The following is a 22,235-nucleotide window of genomic DNA, read 5'->3' as shown; positions in this document are numbered from 1 at the left end:
AGCAACAGTTATCCCAAGATCGTCCACCCTGAAAGCAACTCCTTTCAGAGGCTGCAAAGCTACCCTTACAGCCACTGCATTTCTTCCACTCATGTTAATCTATCTGACCTGAGCAGTCCTGGGATAGAGAGTGGAATAGCACTAGATGAAGGGAGGATTGTCCCACAGTCCCTGCAAGAGTTGGTCGCTGGCTCTAGTAATTCATTTTAGGTCCATGAGAGGGATCCTCGTGCCCCTTTCTAGAAAATTCCAGTGAAGGTTCTCAGGACTTCGGCCTCCTGCCATAACAGAATCACTGACCGTGTTTCTGACAGTAACAGCAGCCTTATGGTGAAAGAGGAGCTTTGCCTAAAGAAGAGGGTGAGGCAGAAGACACTGAATGTAGTAGTAATTAAAACACACACACAGGCACAACCCAAAAACCCAATAATCCACTGTTAACTTAAACTGCCAAAGAAACCTCATTTTTTGAAAAAATAAGTATTGTAATGAAGGATGGAGCATTTCATCTCTAGGTCACAGGTTCAAATCCAGCCCAGATCAGTTGTGACCATCTCATAATATTTTGGTGGCTTGTGTAGAAGGACTTTGGTGTCAGCATATATCCCTGTGAAGAGTTTTCTGTATCACAGTAGGCACTAATTTGTTGCACTCTTCTCAGAGAACAAATATTGACTGGATCATGGAGACTGAATTATCCTTTCATCTTAACGCAGTTTTTCCACTTCTGGGGTGGGAAAGGTGTGGAATAGCTCACACAGATGCTGCCTGTTCTATGGATACAGGGAGAGGCCTTTGGGTCTCTAGACTTGGCAGCCTGGCAACTTTTGTATTCACTAAATTCATATAAATTTCAAATATCTTTTTTTTCAAAGGGACCAAGTTAGTGTTTAGCTAATCTTTCTATTTTAAAATCAGTTTCTTTGGATATTGATTCCTATGAATACCCTACCTACATGGTAGTGATCAGCCCCATGGTCCTTTGTGTTCTACTGCAAATCTAGTTAAGTTTCCTCACTAAATAAAACAATTTATTGATTGTCCTCTTTTTGTTTTTTCCCCCCTTTAAAAGAGAAGAAATGTTGAACCACAGCCTGAGGAAGCTGAGAGAGCAAATTGTTAAAGCTAATTTGTATGTGAGAGAAGCCCGTTTCATCTCAGAGGAATTGGACAAGAGCACGGAGTATAAGGTCACTCTGCAGATCCCAGCTTCAAGCCTTAATGCTAACAGAAAGGTGAGGCAGCAGCTCACTGAGCTTAATCATTGTTCAATAAAGGGTTGCCTCGTGGAGCACTTCACATTGTGATCCAATGGCTCTAATGATCCAGATAATTTGCCAACATGTTCACACTTGCGAATGGTGATGTTGGAAGAGCATGTGGCGTGTTTATTGTATCTGATAACATGAAAGTATGGAAATGTGATGTGGTGCAAGTTTAACATCAGTTTCTACAGCAGTGTTGCCAGAGTTTAAAAACACCAAGGATCAATTTTTAAAAACAATGAAACATGCTCTTAAGTTTGCCTGCTAACCATGGTCATTTGACCCAACTGCCAGTTATAGGGGAGTCCCTCCATGTTAATCCCATTACCTTGTGATCACCTGATATAATGGCCATAAAAGTAACATTTCTTTTTTGTGGCTGTTAATTAAGGGCTTTATTGTGCGGTTACATTTCACATAAGATGACAAAAGCCAAGAAATCCAAAGTTATCATTAACATTTCAGTTTATACACCTCTACCCTGATATAACGCGACCCGATATTACACGGGTTCGCATACAACGTGGTAAAGCTCTGACATGCTGCTCTGAGCAGTGTGTTAAGGGTGCCGGGCCAGGCCAGGGCCGAGCGGTTGGATAAGGGGCAGAGGGTCTCGGGGGCAGTCAGGGGCTCCCCCCAGGGTCTGGGAGGCAGGAGCTGTGGGGGGGCACTTTTGGGGGCCCCGCAGTCCCAGAGTGGCCCCGGGGATTAGCGGGGGGCCGGGAGCAGCCCGCTCTGCTTCCCTCGTTCCGGCCCCAGCCGTGTCACTCGGGGGAGAGGGTTTGGGGGAAGGATCCCCCCCGCACTCACCGGCAGCAGTGGAAGCAGAGCAGCCCGGTCCCAGCCCGCTCCATTCTGCCACTTCCCAGCTGCTGCGCTCCGCTTCCTACCGCAGGTGAGTACGGGGGCCGTCCTTTCTCCATCCTCCCCGCACTCACCTGCAGCGGGAAGCGGAGCACCGCAGCTGGGAGCTGGCAGAGTGGAGCGGGCTGGGGCCGCGTCGCTCTGCTTCCTGCTGCAGGTGAGTGTGGAGGGTGTCCTTTCCCCAACCTCCCCGCACTCACCGGCGGCGGAAAGCGGAGCAGCCCAGCCCCAATCAGCTCCACTCTGCCAGCTCCCAGCCACGGCGCTCCGCTTCCCGCCACAGGTGAGTGCAGGACCTTTCCCCAGCGCCACCCCATTCCCCCCAACCCCCCCCCCCCAAGCGACATGGCTGGGGCAAGGAAAGTGTAGCAGGCTGGGGCTGCGTCACTCCACTTCCCACTGCAGGTGAGTGCGGGGGGCATCCTTTCCCCAACCTCCCCGCACTCACTGACGGCGGGAAGCGGAGCGCCGCGGCTGGGAGGTGGCGGAGTGGAGCGGGCTGGGGCCGGGCTGCTCTACTTCCCACCACTGCTGGTGAGTGCCTGTCAGGGGGTGGTGTGTGTGGATAGGGGTCGGAGCAGTCAGGGGACAGGGAGCAGGAGGGTTAGGTAGGGGGTAGGGTCCTGGGGGTGATTAGGGACGGGAGTCTCTGGAGGGGGCGGTCAGGGAGCAAGGAACAGGGAGGGCCAAAACAAGTTCGATATAGGGCGGTCTCACCTATAATGTGGTGAGATTTTTTTGTCTCCCGAGGACTGCGTTATATCGGGGTAGAGGTGTACCTCTTGCTGCTTCATATTTTGCTATTTCATACTTGCCATCACTATTATTCTATGTAGGGTAAATCATATAGAATCACAGAATATATACATATCTCTCTTATGTACTGATCTAGCCCCCATCATCATAATATTTGAGCAACTTAGAATCTTTAACATACTTACCACAACGTCCCTGTGAAGTAGGTCTTAAGCCTAGTGTCTTAATCACTGAACCACGATTCGTCTCTGATATTGGCCAGACCATAAGAATTTAGGACAACAAGAGTCCAGTAAAGGATACGTTTCAACCTACATTTGGAATTTTTATTAGTCACTTTAAAGCTCAGCCTTATATACTTAGAGTTTTTTTGTCTATAAAGGTAATCTTTCAATAGGCTTAAAAATACAAAGGAAACATTAATTTCTTTTTTATTGTTAACAGCTAAACTTTGTATTGCACGTTATTGGAAAAATGTGACCACTCCTCCCAGGGAACTGTGGTATAATAAAATATGGACTGTCCTTGTAATGGTAGAATTTTTACACCAAGCATATACACAAGAGAAGCACCGAAAAGAGCATGGGTATTGAAAAATGTGCTTACTCTTCTTAGCAAACTCAGAGGAGGACACCTTCCCAGCCAGCAAGCCATAATCTTTAGCCAGGTTCTTTGAATACTAACCTGATCCTGAATAAGGAACGTACGATGTAGTAGAAAACAATATCCTGATCCTCACTAATTATTTAGATGTAATAATGAATAAGTAATGTAGATATGTTACAAAAGAATAGCACAAGAATGTAGGAACAAAAGAAGAGAGGCTAAGGCACAAATTGAGTTACATGTTGCAAGGGACATAAAAGGCAATAAGAAGAGGCTTTATAAGTACATTAAGAGCAAGAGAAAGACTATGAAAATGTAGGTTCCCTACTTAGTGGAGAAGGAGAGCTAATAAGTGATTGAGCTAATAACTGATTGGTCCTGCTTTGAGCAGGGGTTGGACTAGATGACCTCCTGAAGTCCCTTCCAACCCTGATATTCTATGATTCTATGCTCAAGAAGGCTGAGGTGTTTAATGTGCATTTTGCTTCAGTTTTCACTAAAAAGGTTAATGGTGGCCAGATACTCAACCCAAGTAATGTTAACAACAAGGGGGGAAGGAACATAAACCAAAACAGGGAAAGAACAGGTTAAAGAATATTTAGATAAGCTAGGTGTAGTCAAGTTGGCAGTGCCTGGTGAAATGTATTCTAGGGTACTTAAGGAACTAGCTGAAGCAACCTCAGAACTGTTAGCAGCGATCTTCAAGAATGGATGGAACAGTGAGGTCCCAGAGGACTAGAGAAGGGCAAATGTAATATCTATCTATGAAAAGTGGAACAAAGAGGACCCTGGGAAATTATCAACCAGTCAGTCTAACTTTGATACATGGACCTTAACAAATCATTAAACAGTTTGTAAGCACCTAAAGGATAATAGTGTTATAAAGAATAGCTAACATGGATTTGTCAAGAACAAATCATGCCAAACCAACCTAATTTCCTTCTTTGACATTGTTACTTGCCTAGTGGATAGCGGGGAAGCAACAGACGTGATATACCTTGATTTGAGTAAGGCTTTTGACACAGTCCCACGTGCCAGTCTCATAAGCTAACTCGGGAAATATGGTCTAGGTGAAGTTCTATAGGGCGGGAGCACAACTGTCTGAAAGACCGTGCTCAGATTATTTATCAATGGTGTGTTGTCAAACTGGGAGCGTTTATCTAGTGAGGTCTCACAGGAGCCATTCCTAGGTCCAGTACTAGTCAATATTTTCATCAATGGCTTGGATAATGTAAAAAGTATGTTTATAAAATTTGCAAGCTGGGAGGGTTTACAAGCACTTTTGGAGGACAGGATTAGAATTGAACATGACTGTCACAAATTGAAGAATTGGTCTGAAACAAGATGAAATTCAATAAAGACAAGTGCAAAGTTTTCAATTAAGAAGGAAAAATCAAATGCACATCTACAAAATGGGGAATAACTGGCTATGTGGTAAGGATTGGGGGGTTATAGTGGGTTACAAATTGAATATGAGTCAACAGTGTGGTGCAGTTGCAAAAAAGGCTAATATAATTCTGGGTTGTATTAGCAGGAGTGTTGTATGTAAGATCCAGCAGGCAATTGTCCTGCTCTGCTCGACACTGGTAAGGCTCAGCTGGAGTGCTGTGTCCAGTTTGAGTGCCACACTTTAACAAAGATATGGACAAGTTGGAGAGAGAGTCCAAAGGAGAGCAACCAAAATGATAAAAGATTTAGAAAACCTATGAGGAAAGGTTTAAAAAAAAAAAAAAAGTCATGTTTAGTCTTGAGAAAAGAAGATGGTGGGAGGAGGTGGACCTGATAAGTCTTCAGATATATAAAGAGAACTATGAGCAGTTTTTCATGTCCCCTGAAGGTAGGACAAGAAGTAATAGGCTTAATCTGCAACAAGGGAGATATAGGTTAGATATTACAAACAACTTACAAACCATAAGGGTAGTTAAGTTCTGGAATAGGCTTCCAAGTGAGGTTGTGGAATCCCTGTCATTGGAGGTTTTTAAGAACAGGTTAGAACAGTGGTTCTGAAACGTATTTGATCACGCCCCACTTCTTTGTGTCTGTAGTAGTTTACTCTCCCCCTCCCACCACACAAGTACATATACATTAAAAAAGAAATCAACATGCAACTCTCACTACCTATTAAAAACAGTAAGGCAGGCATTGACTCAAACAGAGCCAACGATCCATTGTAATAAGAGCAAAAGCAAAACTGCGATTGTAGTCAGTGCTTACAATTAAATATGCACACCGCGTCGTAGCAAACGGATTAACGTACAGATGGCAACGACTTTGTATAATGCTGTGAAAGTTTAACGGAAATCCATCAAAATGCACAGTGCCATCTAGAGTCAAATGTACAGGACCATCTGAGGACCTGATATGTCTGGAGGAATCAGCTTTGCTAGCAATTCATTGCTGCGCGTAAAATGTGCGCAGTACGTTTTTTTGTTCGTTTTTTTTCCCCCCTAAAGCTTCTCTCTCATTACACACACATTCTCTCTCTCTCTCTCTCTCTCTCTCTCTCTCTCTCTCTCTCATGCACCCAGGGTCCTCTCCTCATTTTGAGAACCTCTGGGTTAGAACACCTATTAGGGATGGTGTAGGTTTGCTTGGTCCTGCCTCAGTACAGGGGGCGGGACTTAATGACTTCTCAAGGGACCTTTCAACCCTACATTTTTATCATTCTGTGTTAAACATTTTATTGTAATTTTGCCTTAATAAAAAGTTATAAGGAAATAAATAAAAGGAAGGAAATGATTAAGCAACTGCATGAGTTTGGACACTGTAGGTGGAAATAATCTTACTTTGAATTTACAGCCTCTTTCATTTGAGGCTCTTTATGAAATGCTTAAATATTCATCCTTGCAACACTGGAAGGGATCTATGAAGATCTCTGCCATTGTTACTGGGATAAAATGTGACAGTTTAATAGGACATGGCCATGCTATGTTGACAGTTGGACTTGGATTCTACTATTCCAAATTTGGCTGCTTAAACAAGAGTTGTTGTTTTTTAATCAAAAAGTTACTTTCTGTTTAACTTTGTGCCAGTTGTCATGACATGGATTCCTTACTCAGGCCGCCTTCTCTAATGGTTTTGTTTCTGCAGCGAGGTGCAGTTCTCAGTGAGCCTGCTATTCAAGTGAGAAGGAAAGCGAAAGGCAAACAGATCTGGTCACTGGAGAAATTGGAAAACCGGCTGATAGATATGAGAGAACTTTATCAAGAGTGGCAGGCGTGCGAGGAGGATGACCCAGTAAGTAAGAATGGGGAAGAGGAGAGACCAGTAATGTGGTGATAAAATTAAGTGCCTGTTACGTTTTAAAAAAAATAGGATGGGAAACTATTGGGTGAGGGGAGGGTTGGCAAAAAGATGCCAGTTACCTTGAAACCTTGCTTATTTCTAGTATTGAACAGAGACTCTGAAGGTTCTTTAATATTTCATTAACCTGCTGTATCATATCACTTTTATATTACTTTCCACTTGTGGTTTGACAGTGGATCCTAGAAGGAATAGGATTACAAGGAGAGAACCTAAGTTGAGAGAACAAGAATTGTGCTCCTGGTCAACTTTTGAATGGTGTGAATTTAAAATGGTTAATATAACCTGTCTGAAGATAGACCCCAAATTTATCTTACTGTAGTCTACACTACAAAATTACTTTGATATAACTACATTGCTCAGAGGTGTGACTAATCCACACCCCTGAATGAGAGAGTTAAACCAACCCTATGCGCCGGTGTAGACAGCACTATGTCGGTGGGCACATAGCTACCGCCTTTCGTGGAGGTGAAATTATTAAGCTATGGGAGAGCTCTCGCCCTTAGAGTGTCGTCACCAGAAGCGGTACAGCAGCACAGCTGCAGATTTGTACTGTAGACTTGCCCTGACAGTTACCATGGTTGTTCGGATCACTCTGATCAATTTTCATTTCTTGCCTATGTCAGACGCTCTAGAGGAAGAGAACAAAAACCTGTGAAACCTCACCAGTTCATCCGTGCTGTGCAAATGACATTCTATTATAAACTTAGTTTTTACATTATTTTGAATTTGATTCAAGTTAACCAGGTCTTACTTCAAGCGAGCTGATCCATTCTATGATGAACAAGAAAACCATAGTCTCATCGGAGTGGCCAATGTTTTTCTTGAGTCCCTGTTTTATGATGTGAAGCTGCAATATGCTGTCCCTATCATCAATCAGAAGGGAGAGGTTTGTCATTCCTATACATCATTCTTTTTAGCTGTTTAATGGAAGTCATTAGGGCTTTTCAATATTGTACGAAAGGTGATCCCCAGCCACTGGCACATGCTTCTAATGATATTTCAGGATCGAGTGGCTAGTCCTTTACCTTCTCCCTCTGGTATCTTAATGATGCACCTGTGTGTTACTTGGGCAGCTACAAATCCCAGTCTCCTCATAATGATGGATATGAAGTCGTGTAAGCTCCAGATCCAGGTAGAGCAGTCATAAATGAATGGGAGGCAATTGGGTACAGTCAAAGTAATGCCTTGCTAATGGTAATGCTCAGAGGTCCCAATTGGGATTGAGGCTCCACTGTGGTAGGTTCTGTACAAGCTCATAGGAAGACTGTCCTTTCCCCAAAGAGCTTGCGATCTAAAACAAGATAAGTGAATGGGACAAAACAATAGAAGGGAAGCGGAGGAGGGAGGAAGAGGTCCCATGATGACAGATTAGGTATGCTCATAACATAGCAGTGCACTAGCATAGCTACCTGAAAAGGTTAGAAACCATTGTCTGGTGGCACCTGATAATCTTTCCCACCCACCCTTTTTCATTAGGTGTCAGGTCGTCTTCATGTTGAAGTGGTGCGAGTGAGTGGAGCGATTGGGGAGAGAATCGTAGGAGGTGATGATAGCACAGACTGTTCGAGAGAGAACGACATACAGGAGAACAAACTAGTTTGCATGGTGAGTTCTAGATGCATTCAATAAAAGCTATTATCACATCCTCAATATTGAGCCAACTTCTTCCTTTCTGTTACTTACTACCCAAGTGTAAAAAACGTGATTAAATGTTTGTGGTGCATTAGCTTCCATGTTGGTGATAAATTACACTGTATATTCTTTTGTTTACCACCTATGTTCAGTTATACTATCATTATCCTACCATGTGAATTGTTCAGTTTATACAGCCTGTTTGAAAGAATCTTGGTGTTTCAAGATTTAAAGAAAACAAATAGCTATGAATGCTCAGTGATGTGTGCAGTCTAGTACGCTGGTTGTATTTTTCATGAGCTTACTTAATGCCCTGGGGTTCAAAATTGGCCCTGAAATATCTCTGTTGTGTCTCCTCTCAAAGAATTTCATTTTCTGAATGGTGGAAATAATGCAAGAAGTCTGAATCTTGTGATCCTTTGGTCCCATAATGGCATTTTTCTGGTCCCTGTGGCATTTATTAAAAATGAAAACAAAAAAACTAAGATTTACCCTCGAACATTTTTATCAGCCTTATTTGGGGCCCTAATAAAACCAAATGTGTAGTCTTATTCTTATATTCAACTAAAAAAAAGATTTTGAGTCAAATAACCCTGGTCTCTCTCATGTATATATGGGAAGGGGGGGGGAACCTGTTCTCTTGTGCATAGTCGAGGTGGGATGGGAGGGAAAGCATGGTGGATGCCCAGAAGAGGGAGCTAAGTGTGCAACAGCTCTAAATGGTGTCTGTGTGCAAATGAAAGGCACTGGTGGCCACACTAGCGTGTCACGATACACGCAAATTACATGATCCAGAAATTAGGAAGCTACAATTATCTAGAAAATCCTAATTCAGTTGAACCTAGTTCTACTAGTAAAAAGGGAAAGTTACTTCACAAAATATTACAACCTGTTTAAAATAATGGATTGTACATTTAGAACAGAATATGAATTTGAAGTTAAGGTTCCGCTGCGCCTTGGTAAAACATGCAAAACAGTTCAAGAGAGATGGCAGTTTTTCAGAGAGACATTATTAAAGGCACAAGAGCAAACTATCCCACTGCGTAGGAAAAAAAGAAAGTATGGCAAGAGACCACCCTGGCTCAACCAGGAGATCTTCAATGATCTGAAACTAAAAAAGGAACCCTACAAAAAGTAGAAACTAGGTCAAATTACAAAGAATGAATATAAACAAATAACACAAGTTTGTAGGGACAAAATTAGAAAGGCTAAGGCACAAAATGAGACTAAACTAGCTAGAGACATAAAGGGTAACAAGAAAACATTCTACAAATACATTAGAAGCAAGAGGAAGACCAAGGACAGAGTAGGCCCATTAGGTAGTGAAGAAGGAAAAACAATAACAGAAAATATGGAAATGGCAGAAGTGTTAAATGACTTTTTTGTTTCAGTTTTCACCAAGAAGGTTAGTAGCAGTTGGACATCTAACATAGTGAATGCCAGTGAAAGTGAGGTAGGATCAGAGGCTAAAATAGGGAAAGAAAAAGTTAACAATGATTTAGTCAATTTAGATATCTTCAAATCACCAGGATGGGATGAAATACATCTTAGAATACTTAAGGAGCTGACTGAGGGAGGTATTTGAGCCCTTAGCGATTATCTTTGAAAAGTCATGGAAGATGGGGAGATTCCAGAGGACGGGAAAAGGGTAAATATAGTGCCCATCTATAAAAAGGGGAATAAGGACAACCCGGGGAATTACAGACCAGTCAGCTTAACTTCAGTACCCGGAAAGATAAGGGAGCAAATAATTAAGCAATCAATTTGCAAATACCTGGAGGATAATAAGGTGATAAGTAAGAGTGAACATGGATTTGTCAAGAACAATCAAACCAACTTGATAGCTTTCTTTGACAGGGTAATAAGCCTCGTGCATAGAGGAGAAGCTGTAGATGTGGTATATCTTGACTTTAGTAAGGCTTTTGGTACTGTCTCACATGGCCTTCTCATAAACAAACTAGTAAAATACAACCTAGGTGGGGCTACTATAAGGAGGGTGCAAAACTGGTTGGAAAACCCTTCCCAGAGAGTAGTTATCACTGGTTCACAGTCATGCTGGAAGTGCATAACGAGTGGGATCCCTCAGGGATCAGTTCTGTTTTGTTCAATATCTTCATCAATGATTTAGATAATGGCATAGAGAGTACACTTATAAAGTTTGCGGGCAGTACCAAGCTGGGAGGGGTTGCAAGTGCTTTGGAGGATAGGATTATAATTCAAAATGATCTGGACAAACTGGAGAAATGGTCTGAAGTAAATAGGATGAAATTCAATAAGGACAAATGCAAAGTACTCCACTTAGGAAAGACTAATCAGTGCACACCTACAAAATAGGAAATGACTGCCTAGGAAGGAGTACTACAGAAAGGGATCTGGGGCTCATAGTAGATCACAAGCTAAATATGAGTTAACAGTGTAACACTATTGCAAAAAAACAAACCTCATTCTGGGATATATTAGCAAGCATGTTGTAAGCAAGGCACAAGAAGTAATTCGTCCGCTGGAGAAGAGAAGACTGAGAGGGGACATCATAACAGTTTTCAAGTACATAAAAGGTTATTACAAGGAGGAAGGGGAAAAATTGTTCTCCTTAACCTCTGATGATAGGTCAAGAAGCAATGGTCTTAAATTGCAGCCAGGGCGGTATAGGCTGGACACTAGGAAAAACTTCCTGACTGTCAGAGTAGTTAAGCACTGGAATAAATTGCCTGGGGAGGTTGTGGAATCTCAGTCATTAGAGATTTTTAAGGGCAGGTTAGACAAACACCTGACAGGGATGGTCTAGATCAGTGGTTCCCAAACTGGGGTTCACTAAATGTTACAGGGGGTTCTCGGGGGAAAAAATTCCCTAATGGCAGACAGGACTGTCCATAGGGACTCCGGGCAGCATGGGGCTAGCAGCCCAGAGCCTTGGGGACTTCCAAGAGCTAAGCAGATCAAAGCAAGCATATCTATCCCACTGAGGAGATTTAAACTTCAAGACTCCTTATACGAAATAGAAAGGGAGGTGGATATTTTTTTGCTGTTTTTATTATTAAATAGGCTGCTAGTGTTGTTTTTGAATTATTATGAAGAACAAGTTTAAGCTTTGTTGTAACGTGCATTGTTTGCCTGGACTGCTCAAGACCTGAATGCTTGTGTAGAAGGTACTCTTTGAGTTGGCTTCTTAAATACCTTCATGCTGTTTCACATCTGATACTCCTTGATGAAACATAGGAGCCAGAAGTGCCAGTACAGGGGGGCGACGAAGGTCACGTGCTGCCCCTGCGGGTCCCTCCCCTTTTTTTCCATCAGTCCCCACGGGCCCCCTCACTTTTTCGGGAGTGCCCCCCGGGGTGCGCAGGGGCTTTGCCCCCCGCCCCTTTTTTCTACTGGCGCCTCTGATAGGAGCCTTGTCTTGTAACAGACTTAATCAAAAGTGATACAAGCTACAAAAGTGAGATCTTGGAAGTGTTGCCGTTTTCATAATGTAATAAAAATACTGTAACGATAAATAATAATAGTGTGTAATAAGCGTGTCATAAAAACAAATTTTATATTTCCAAGATCACTGCTTTTATAAAATCCCTGGAAATATTCATTTTTAGGAAGGGGTTCACGAGACTTGACATTTTAGTGAAAGGGGTTTGCGGATTGTTAAAGTTTGGGAACCACTGGTCTAGATAATATTTAGTCCTGCCTTGAGTGCAGGGGAGTGGACTAGATGACCTCTCAAGGTCCCTTCCAGTCCTATGAGTATATGAGTTCTTGGGTGGGCATGGCTTTTCACTTTATGCTGTTCCTAGCATCCTACAAGCAGTTATGCTGGAACAATTCGTATTGTGGGGGGGCTGAGAGCCATTGAACCAAACTGTAAAACGTATATAATGGAAACCATTTCAAGCCAAAAGAATGCTATGGGTTTTCTGAAAACTTCCTTTGTTCTACAAACATCCTGTTAAAGTAATTCTTGTCCTATTTGTAGGTATAGGTGCTAGAACTGAGGGTGCTGCTGCACCCCCAGTTCTAGCACCTACAACTACAAATAGAACAAGAATTACTTTAACAGGATGTTTGTAGAACAAAGGAAGTTTTCAGAAAACCCATAGCATTCTTTTTTACTCCCAAAAGTCAGTTGTTCAATGACACCTAGTGGTGACTTCCAGCTAGTTCAGCCAAAGCATTTTTTCTGCAAATATTTCAAGGCAGACAAGTCTTCTTTTGTCAAGACTTTTGTGTCAAAGTAACTGTTTAATAATTTTTAGCCTCTCAGTTGAGCAAGAAGATGTTCTTTTAACAAACTGGCTTTCTTTTGTGTTATGCTTGACTGTTTCAATTAAAATTGTTTACTGATTTAAAACGTGCTTTTCTCTGCTTTTTCCTTCCTCTAGATTAAAATACTTCAGGCTACCGGTTTGCCTCAGCATCTTTCCAACTTTGTGTTCTGCAAATACACTTTCTGGGATCAACTGGAGCCAGTTACGGTTGCCCCTGAGGTGGACCCCTCTTTATCCCCCATCAGCAAGGAGCCACAGTGCATGGTTGTCTTCGATCACTGCAATGTAATTTTTGTTTTATTTAGGATTGCACTTGCAGACTGGCAAGGCAAGATAGTTAAATTAGTCTGCCACTGGCCTACTCAGTTTCTTTACTAAACTTAGTATCATTACAGTAGAACCTCCCAGTTACGAATACCTCAGGAATAGAGGTTGTTTGTAACTCTGAAATGTTCGTAATTCTGAACAAAACATTAGGGTTGTTCTTTCAAAAGGTTACAGCTGAACATTGACTTTAATACAGCTTTGAAACTTTATTATGCAGAAGAAAAATGCTGCTTTTTACCATCTTAATTTAAGTGAAACAAGCACAAAAACAGTTTCTTTACCTTGTCAGATCTTTTTTTAGACTTTCCCTTTATTTTTTTAGTACTTTACTTTTAACTCAGTACTGGACTGTATTTGCTTTTTTTTCTCTCTGCTGCTGCCTGATTGCATACTTATGGTTCCAAATGAGGTGTGTGACAGATCGGTTAGTTCGTAACTCTGAGATTATACTGTATGGTCATTTATAGTAACTTAATATAGTCACTGAATTTGTAGTCTTTCACTTGCAAGCTGTTTTTATAAGCACCGTTTACCAAAAACATCACATAGAACAATAAAATGAACTACTAATAAAGGAAAATAGAAGAGACTGTATGAGAGATGTGCAAGAGGTCAGACTAGATGATTATGATGGTCTCTTCTGGCCTTAATGTCTGAAAGTCTGTGTGTTTGAGTTTACCTGTCTGGAATCAGTTCAGGCCTGTGAGCAGAGTCTCTTGAATTCCCATCCTGGCCCTTCCACTGATTTACTGTGGCACTGGGCAAGTTACTTAACTTCTCTTAGTTTCCATATCTGTAACATGGAAGGATTTTGTGAGGACTGGTTAACGTTTGTAAAGCGCTTTGAGGAAGGATGCTCTTTTGGTTTACGGCACTGGACTGGGATTTGGGTTCAATTCTCAGCTCTGTCACGGACTCCCCCATCACTTTGGGCAAGTGGTTCTCAACCTGTTTACCATTGTGGGCCGCATTAATGTGTTACCTGGGCCGCAGGTTGAGAACCACAGTGCGCCTTCCCAACCCCCCTGTCCTCCGCCCCAGACCCCTATGCCCAGCACCTCCTGTCCAGAGACCCCTCCACAGAGTAGGGCCAGGAACGAAGGGCCAGCCGGCAACCCCGGACCCTCGCCATGCGGGGCCGGCCGGCAACCCTGACCCCGCTGCACAGGCCTTGGCAGCCTTTAGCACACAGCTGGGCCACAGCTGTGTGCTAAGTGGGCCGCATGCAGGCCGCGGGTTGAAAACCGTTGGGCAAGTCAGATAATTTCTCTGCCTGACTTCTGCATCTGAAAAATAGGGGTAATAACGCTTCCTTTCTCACACCTTCTTTGTCTTTATTAATTTAGATTTTAAGCTCTTGGGGTCAGGGACTGTTTTACTACATGTACGTGTAGCATCTAGTACAATAGGCTCCAACCTCTTCTGTAGGTTCTAGGTGCCTCCCTAGGTGCTACTGTAATACAAATAGTTTGACCAGGGAAAGCACTAGAGAAGTGCCAAGTGTTCATTTTTACCATATGCAGAAACTGAATGCAATTTGCAGGTAGAAGTAGGTACAGAAATCAGGAGACATCAGCCTAGTGCTTCTGAGTGGAGAACCTTAAATGCCAGTGTCAAAAGCCTTTGATTTATGCAAAAAAGCAGTCAATGAAATAATAGACTTGGATGAATGGGATTATGTAGCTTGTCTGATCGAGAGTCCCCTCCAAAAGTGTGTGTAGAATGGGGGGTTATTAATTTAGAAGGAATATAGGGGCCTAAAGAGTTAAAGGTGTGAACATGTCCCTGTAACTGTCCAACAGTAAACAGTTTTAAACGAGTTTTGGGGTTTGGTATTCAGAGACCTCAGCCTACTTAATACCTTGGCAAACATACAATTAAAAATCCTTTTAACCTTTTATTGAAGGTACAGTGGGGGGGTGGAAGGGAAAATAGTTAAAGCATTTGAAATGTTAAATATTAAATAAGGCTTTCATCTTAACATCTCTTGTTCACTGTCCCTTTAGTTGGAGAGAGTTCTCAAATAACCCCCACCATGTCTGATAAGTCTCTTAGTTGGTAACTGTCCTTTTCAGGGAAAAGAGAAGTTAGTTGAGATGTCATTGCTGTTAAAATCCAATCCTGTTTCCTAAAAGATGCAACAAGACAGCAGACACACACAAGGAGAAAGAAAAGAACAGCAAAGATAGAAAATGCAACTTCTTCCTCACTTGCAACCTCTCTGGTGGAAAAACATAGGCACAGCACACGATCTTATCAGCCACTCTGAGACCTGGCAATCATGTATCAGCCTGGGCTATTTAGGGCATTGCATTTAGCTGCCCTTCTGGTAACAGGCTTACGGCAAAGTATGCAGTCTTGGCAGGCTAAGACAGACTCTTATTAGACAGAAGAAAAAAAGAAAGAGAGAGGAAAGAGAAGTAATAAGGTAGAGAAGAAAAAGAATACATTGTGGGGGAGAGGGAGGAGACAAAATCTCATATCCCATGTGGCGTTTGGGATGTAGCTGGACCTGGCGGGTATGGCAGTGTCATCTGGGGCCCTCTCTCTGACCCAGACTGGTCAAGACATCTTTCAGGATTAGGATGATCAAGGCACAGTGGTGTCACTCTGAACCCTAGGGTCCCAGGAAACAGAGTGGGCAGCAGTTATGATGATGAAGTTTGCTCCTTCCCCTTCTCTTCTCTTCTCTTCTCTTCTCTTCTCTTCTCTTCTCTTCCAGTCACCCAGCATTGCAGTAGCTAGCTTTTCCTTCTAGCCTCTTTTTGAGGACCCTAAGGGACTGATGGGTGGAACAGCCTATCCCCTCATTCTCATTGTTCCCCAATTGGGCCTAATTTCTGACGCAACAGTTTTGGTCTGTTGACGTCTGGTTGCACACTTTTCTTGCTTACAAGTCAGGACCTTACCATGGTCCTTGATTTATATCAGTAGGCCTTTTTGTTTGGACTAATGCCGTGTTTCTGTTGCCCTTATGCACCTTTTCCCATCAGCATTTATTGTTGAAGGTTATTGTGATGTTTTGTGAACTTTCACTCACTTTTCACAGTTGAGCTCACAATTAGGGTAAATTTGTAGGTCCAATTATCACAATCGTTAACAACTTATTCTTTTTAATGTTTAACTAGTTTTGTCATTTCCACATAGGAGTTTTCTGTAAATATTTCTGAAGACTTCATGGAGCATCTTTACGAAGGGGCTTTGGCAATTGAAGTGTACGGGCACAAGCAAAGTGATCCTCGCAAAAACTCAGCCGTGTGGGATTTGGGAATAATTCAAGCCAAAACCCGAAGCCTTCGTGACAGGTAACTGCAGGCAGCAAACTCCTCCCACACAGTTTAAAATCCAGCCTCCCAGGCACAGTATATTTTTCTGGATTGTAGAGTGGGTTAGAGACCAGCAGTCAAATCCTGGGTTAAGTAAAAATGAATCTGATGTTTGGGTCTTTGTAACCCTCTGTGCTCATTGCAAAACCACTACACGGGTTAGTAATGAAGAAAAACCTGAAGAATAAGACTGGATGATGTCATATTATTTAGGCAACACCATAAATGTGTGTATGGGTTCTTTGCAAAGAAACAAAAGATAGTGGGGCTGATTTAACTGTAACTCTGAAATCAATGGACGGGAGAATTTCTTTGGTTACGTAACGATGTATTGGCGATCAGTCCATGCCAGGAAGGGTTTACAATCTAAGGACCTGCTCACGCTTTCACTGGAGACAATTGTGGTTTTGCCATTGACTTTAGTGGCAACAGAATAGGACTGTAAGTTAAGACATGACATGGGAAGGTAACAAACACTGGGAAAAATAAGGAGAAGGGAGAATTGACAAGCGTGTTACAAAATTTCCTACTTCCAAAATTCAAGCTGATGGGACGAGCCCTTTTGCACATTGCCCTGTTCTTGATTTTTAATGGGGCAATTAACAAAGTCTTTGTAAGCTGGCCCATTTAGTTTTGATAGATGTTCTTGATGGACAAGAGACCATCCCTCCTAACTAGGTTCACAGTTTCAGAGCAAACGTTTTTTAGTTACAAAGCAAAAACTTAAATATTACCTTATAGCATGTGATAAAGAAATTATAAGTGAGATTAATGTATGCTGCAGTTTCCAAGCATTTCATTTCATAAAGTCTAAACCAGTGGTTCTCAACCTATTTACCACTGTGGGCCACATATGCTGCTCTCTGTGTGTTATGTGGGCCGCATCCACACTATATATACTATCTGTATGGCCCTGAGGGATGTCACCTGTATGCTGATTGGGCTGTAAGTGACCCACGAGTTGAGAACCATTGGTCTAAACACATTGTTATAAATCCAGTATCCATCTTTACTAACACACAGGTGAAACAAAATGGTTTCCAGCAATGAATTTGTCAGTGCTGGGCTGAGGTCTAGAGCCGTGGCAAGAGCTGGCACCTGGTCTGCCAGTGTCACACATGGATCTTGCAGAATAAGTTTGTTCTTTTCAGTGAAGGGTTTTCAAAGATGGGAGGACTAATTTTATAGGCTTTGTGGAAGAAGTGCATTGTAGGGGTAAACTTGAAGGAAGAGAGGATGGTAGTGATGGAGAAAGTCAGGATAGGGGGCCACATGAAACCAGAATAACCTTAATTCTGCCCTCGGTAATGCTGGTTCAACTGCACTGAAGTCAGTGGGATTGGATGGGTATAAGAGAGAACAGAATTTGACCTCAATGTCTAATTGGCACTCATTCTGATATGAAACCAGTATGAAGAGGTCTTGTGTCTACAAAAGTTTTAGGCCAAAGTGCCATCGCTAGTTGTTAGCTCAGAAGTAGCAATGGGTAACTAAAAATCTTTTCCAGGCATAAATGACACTTGAAAAGTATCTCCCCTTCCCCTGCCTGTGATCTTTGCAAATACTGAGCAGTCATGTAGCTTGGCTCAGCAATTAAAAAAAAAAAAAAAAAGAGCGAGAGAGAAGGGGAAAAAATGTAAATTGTGAAATGGTATTTGGTATGTTTTCCAGATGGAGTGAGGTAACCCGAAAAGTGGAGCTCTGGGTTCAGATTCTGGAACTTAATGAGAATGGGGAGTACTGTCCAGTTGAGGTGATTCCCGCCAAGGACGTAAACACTGGTGGCATCTTTCAGCTCAGACAGGTAAGATGGCAGCTGCAGGAGTCACCTGTGAAAAGAGGCCGGCTTTAACATTCTGAAGAAAGCAGGGAATCTTGTATGTTGTACTGGTTCATAGAGTTTTAATAGTGGGCTTATGTCAAAGGAACCATCAAACTTAGGCCCAGTATTCGATCAGCTTTAAAGCAGTTACAGTCTAGAGGGAAATGCATTGGATACCTTCTATATTTTGTGTAGGTATTTAGAGACCCTTAGCAGACTGAGGTCCTCTATTACCCATCAAACAGGCAGAGTGTGGGTAACAGCAGCGGAAGCTATCTCCACACTGCTCTGCCACTGTGTTTCAGCCCTTACCTGGAGGAGACCACAGATGCTGGAGGATAGGTCATTCTCAATCGTCTACTTCGTGTTTTGGCCACTGTGCTGAGACTGTCAACTGAGGAACCAGTTGACAGGATATTTTTTTAAAGATATGGATACCTGGAAGCTGGACTGGACCAAATTCTCAAATCAAACTCCTCTCACACAGGATATAGAACAGCCATCAGAAAACAACTTTTAGTTACTATCAACCCAGGCAGAACTTGATCGAAAACCCGATGCTAAAGTTCCCATTATCTTATTACTAATCCTCTTAGCCAGCTACTCTCCCGCTCTCTGGTTCCTGCACATTTAATATTTTAAAATATAGTCCACTGGTCAGAGAACTCTATAAAATTAATATTTGTTAAATACACACTGTTCCTCCCTGAACTCCCAAACTACTATGATTTCCTATTCTGCTGACTGTACAGCAGCAGCAGCTAGCAAACACTGTTCCTAGAGCTGTGCTGACATCAGTGGTGAGGGTTTACAATCAGGGAATCCAGTCCCACAAAAAGTTAATTTCAGCTTCAGTAACATTTGCTAAATTACATTCTCTCCCCTCAAGTGTACAAAGTCAAAACAGATGGGGGGGAGGAATCCTATTTTCAGTGTTTTTGAGTATTTTTTTTAAACCTTTGAAAAGCTTTCATCAAAAGCAAATTGTGGGCTCACCGAATGTCCCACACTTTCTTGTGGATTTAGACCTTGCAGCAGAGTGGTAGTTCTACCTAACCAATGTCATGTCTCACATGAGAGCTTGCAGTACCACTTTCTATGTAGTGAACAATCACCAGATTCAAATTGACTATATATAAAGCCACCACCAGTAGAGGTCTCTCTGTCACTAAGTTTTCACCATTCAAGACTTTTAGTTCTTCAAATTGTTCCCTTGTGAAGGGGCAGTCACGGCGAATCCAGGCCGAAGTGAAGTCGGTGCAGGAATCTGGGACCTTGCCTCTAATGGAAGAAGCCCTACTATCTGTTGGAGTTGGCTGTGTTCAAATAAGGCATGTCAAGTCACAAAAAGTTCATGAGACTCATCAGGTAAGATCCTGTCTCATTAAAAGATCTTTAGCAGGAATTAAAAATGATAATTCAGAGGCTTGCGGATGCACCTGGAAAGCTGTGGAAAGCTCTTTTGGGACAAATTCACTTCTGGAGCAAGTCCACTGGCTGTAAATTACCCTACTCTATGTGAAACAGTGACTTCTAAACACTATTTTGACAATACTCTTTCAGTGAACATATTGAGCTATGGGTGGGTAAATCCAGATTCTGATTTTCTCTAGGAAATGCTACCAAAAAAATCTTTCCTCAGTATTCTTGCCAGCAAGTTAAAGAAATATGGGCTGGATGAATGGACTATAAGGTGGATAGAAAGCTGGCTAGATCATCAGGCTCAACGGGTAGTGATCAATGGCTCCATGTCTAGTTGGCAGCCGGTATCAAGCGGAGTGCCCCAAGGGTCGGTCCTGGGGCCGGTTTTGTTCAATATCTTCATTAATGATCTGGAGGATGGCGTGGATTGTACCCTCAGCAAGTTTGCAGATGACACTAAACTGGGAGGAGTGGTAAATACGCTGGAGGGTAGGGTTAGGATACAGAGGGACCTAGACAAATTAGAGGATTGGGCTAAAAGAAATCTGATGAGATTCAACAAGGACAAGTGCAGAGTCCTGCACTTAGGATGGAAGAATCTCATGCACTGCTACAGACTAGGGACCAAGTGGCTATGCAGCAGTCCTGCAGAAAAGGACCTAGGGGTTACAGTGGACAAGAAGCTGGATATACGTCAACAGTGTGCCCTTGTTGCCAAGAAAGCTAATAGCATTTTGGGCTGTATAAGTAGGAGCATTGCCAGCATATCAAGGAACGTGATCATTCCCTCTATTCGACATTGGTGAGGACTCATCTGGAGTGCTGTGTCCAGTTTTGGGCCCCACACTACAAGAAGGATGTGGAAATATTGGAGAGTCCAGAGGAGGGCAACAAAAATGATTAGGGGGCTGGAGCACATGACTTATGAGGAGAGGCTGAGGGAACTGGGATTATTTAGTCTGCAGAAGAGAAGAATGAGAGGGGATTTGATAGCAGCCTTCAACTACCTGAAGGTGGGTTCCAAAGAGGATGGATCTAGACTGTTCTCAGTGGTACCTGATGACAGAACAAGGAGCAATGGTCTCAAGTTGCAGTGGGGGGAGGTTTAGGTTGGATATAAGGAAAAACTTTTTCACTAGGAGGGTGGTGAAGCACTGGAATGGTTTACCTAGGGAGGTGGTGGAATCTCCTTCCTTTGAGGTTTTTAAGGCCTGTCTTGACAAAGCCCTGGCTGGGATGATTTAGTTGGGAATTGGTCCTGCTTTGAGCAGGGGGTTGGACTAGATGACCTCCTGAGGTCCCTTCCAACCCTGATATTCTATGATTCTATTAAAAGGACTTCCACCATAAGAAGAATGAGACTTGCAATACTAACACACACTTTTGCTTTACCCTCTTCCTCCTCTTTATTTTAAAAAAAAACCCTACTAAATGAATAAAAACATAACCCCTTTTCAAGAAGAGTGTTTATACACCCCAAAAAGGTAGAAAAGCCAGACTCTCCATGAAGTCTGCTAGGAGCTTTGTTTTTGGTAATTGATTTTACTTGGAAGACAGTTGGATACAACAGCGATGGGCATAAGAAATTATAATGTATCAATGGGGATTGTACTTAAATAATGGCTAATGTGATTTTGGAAAAGTTTAAAATTAAAGGAGCAAAACTTCAGTTATTTATTTTTAGGTTTAGGAGAGCAGAGATATATGTTGCTTTTGCATTTTAAAATCACCCTAACGCCCCTTGTCATCAGTTGGAAGTTCAGTGTGGATGGGAATGAATGAATGGGCTTGTGACATAGCAGCTGCCTCAGTTTCCCCACCTTGGTTGAATGTCTCTTCACAGTGGTCCTCCAGCTCCCAGCAATGTTGGTTGACTTAATGCTTTGGCTAAACTTTATTGAAGGAGAGTCTTCTTTCACATCTTCGTTCCATAACTAAACTGAGCAGGCTCCCAAATCTATCTCAAAGCTCAAAACTGGGGAGGCAGCTAACAAGGCAGAGGTGGACTGAGCCCAACTCCCTTAAAAGGCCACTCCATCCTGTGACCAGGCCTTAAGGCTTTTCATTTTACAATTTTTTTGAAAGCTATAATCCACAAAATTAAATAACCTTTTTTATTAAAGTGACATAACCATCTACTTTGAACCTCTGGGTTCTTGTTCTGCATATCTGCAACTCTAATTTATTTATCTTTCATGTGTATCAAATTTTCCAAAGACCTTGAAACTAAGAAAATGTATGCCTTTTTAATTTTAACTTTCACTTACCTAAAATTTGCTTTTGTTACTTAACTCATCACGGGAGTTCCCCTTTATCCTTTAAGTAGCTAGATAAATATTTACTCAATGAGACTGTGAGTATAGGAATGAATTTCCAAAAAATTTTTGGAAATCCTTTGCTTTTTGCTTTTTCTTCATTCAGTGAATGGTGCTTTGTGTCTCACTCCTGATTGCCATCGTGATGATACTTTCTAGCAAGGGGCCCAGTTTGATGTAGGTCATTTTGATGAAAGGTTCTGTGTCCCATCAGAAAGGACTGAAAATCAAGGTGTCAGAGCTTTTGTGTGGTGACCGCTAATGTGACTTTTGTTTTAACTTTTGGTTTAAGAATGGGTTTAATATGTTAACATTTTCCCCCACTAAATGGCTTGCCT

General features: G+C 42.3%; 1 protein-coding gene across 1 annotated transcript in view; it reads left to right on the top strand.

Moving 5' to 3' along the window:
• The window catches only part of KIF13B (kinesin family member 13B), a 124,035-nt gene that overhangs the window by 43,811 nt on the left and 57,989 nt on the right, over positions 1–22,235 (top strand). Inside the window, exons 16-23 of the mRNA XM_029912478.1 lie at positions 1,073–1,235; positions 6,582–6,728; positions 7,534–7,683; positions 8,274–8,402; positions 12,800–12,970; positions 16,160–16,317; positions 18,010–18,142; positions 19,382–19,528. Of these exons, the coding sequence (XP_029768338.1) occupies positions 1,073–1,235; positions 6,582–6,728; positions 7,534–7,683; positions 8,274–8,402; positions 12,800–12,970; positions 16,160–16,317; positions 18,010–18,142; positions 19,382–19,528 (1,198 nt within the window). The remainder of the gene's footprint in view (positions 1–1,072; positions 1,236–6,581; positions 6,729–7,533; positions 7,684–8,273; positions 8,403–12,799; positions 12,971–16,159; positions 16,318–18,009; positions 18,143–19,381; positions 19,529–22,235) is intronic.

Source organism: Terrapene carolina, unplaced genomic scaffold (genome assembly GCF_002925995.2).
Source record: "Terrapene carolina triunguis isolate 2854851 unplaced genomic scaffold, T_m_triunguis-2.0 Scaffold228, whole genome shotgun sequence".
In the NCBI taxonomy this organism is placed as follows: domain Eukaryota; kingdom Metazoa; phylum Chordata; order Testudines; family Emydidae; genus Terrapene; species Terrapene triunguis.
Note: the sequence above shows the minus strand (reverse complement) of the source record. Positions and strands in the feature narration are given on the sequence as shown.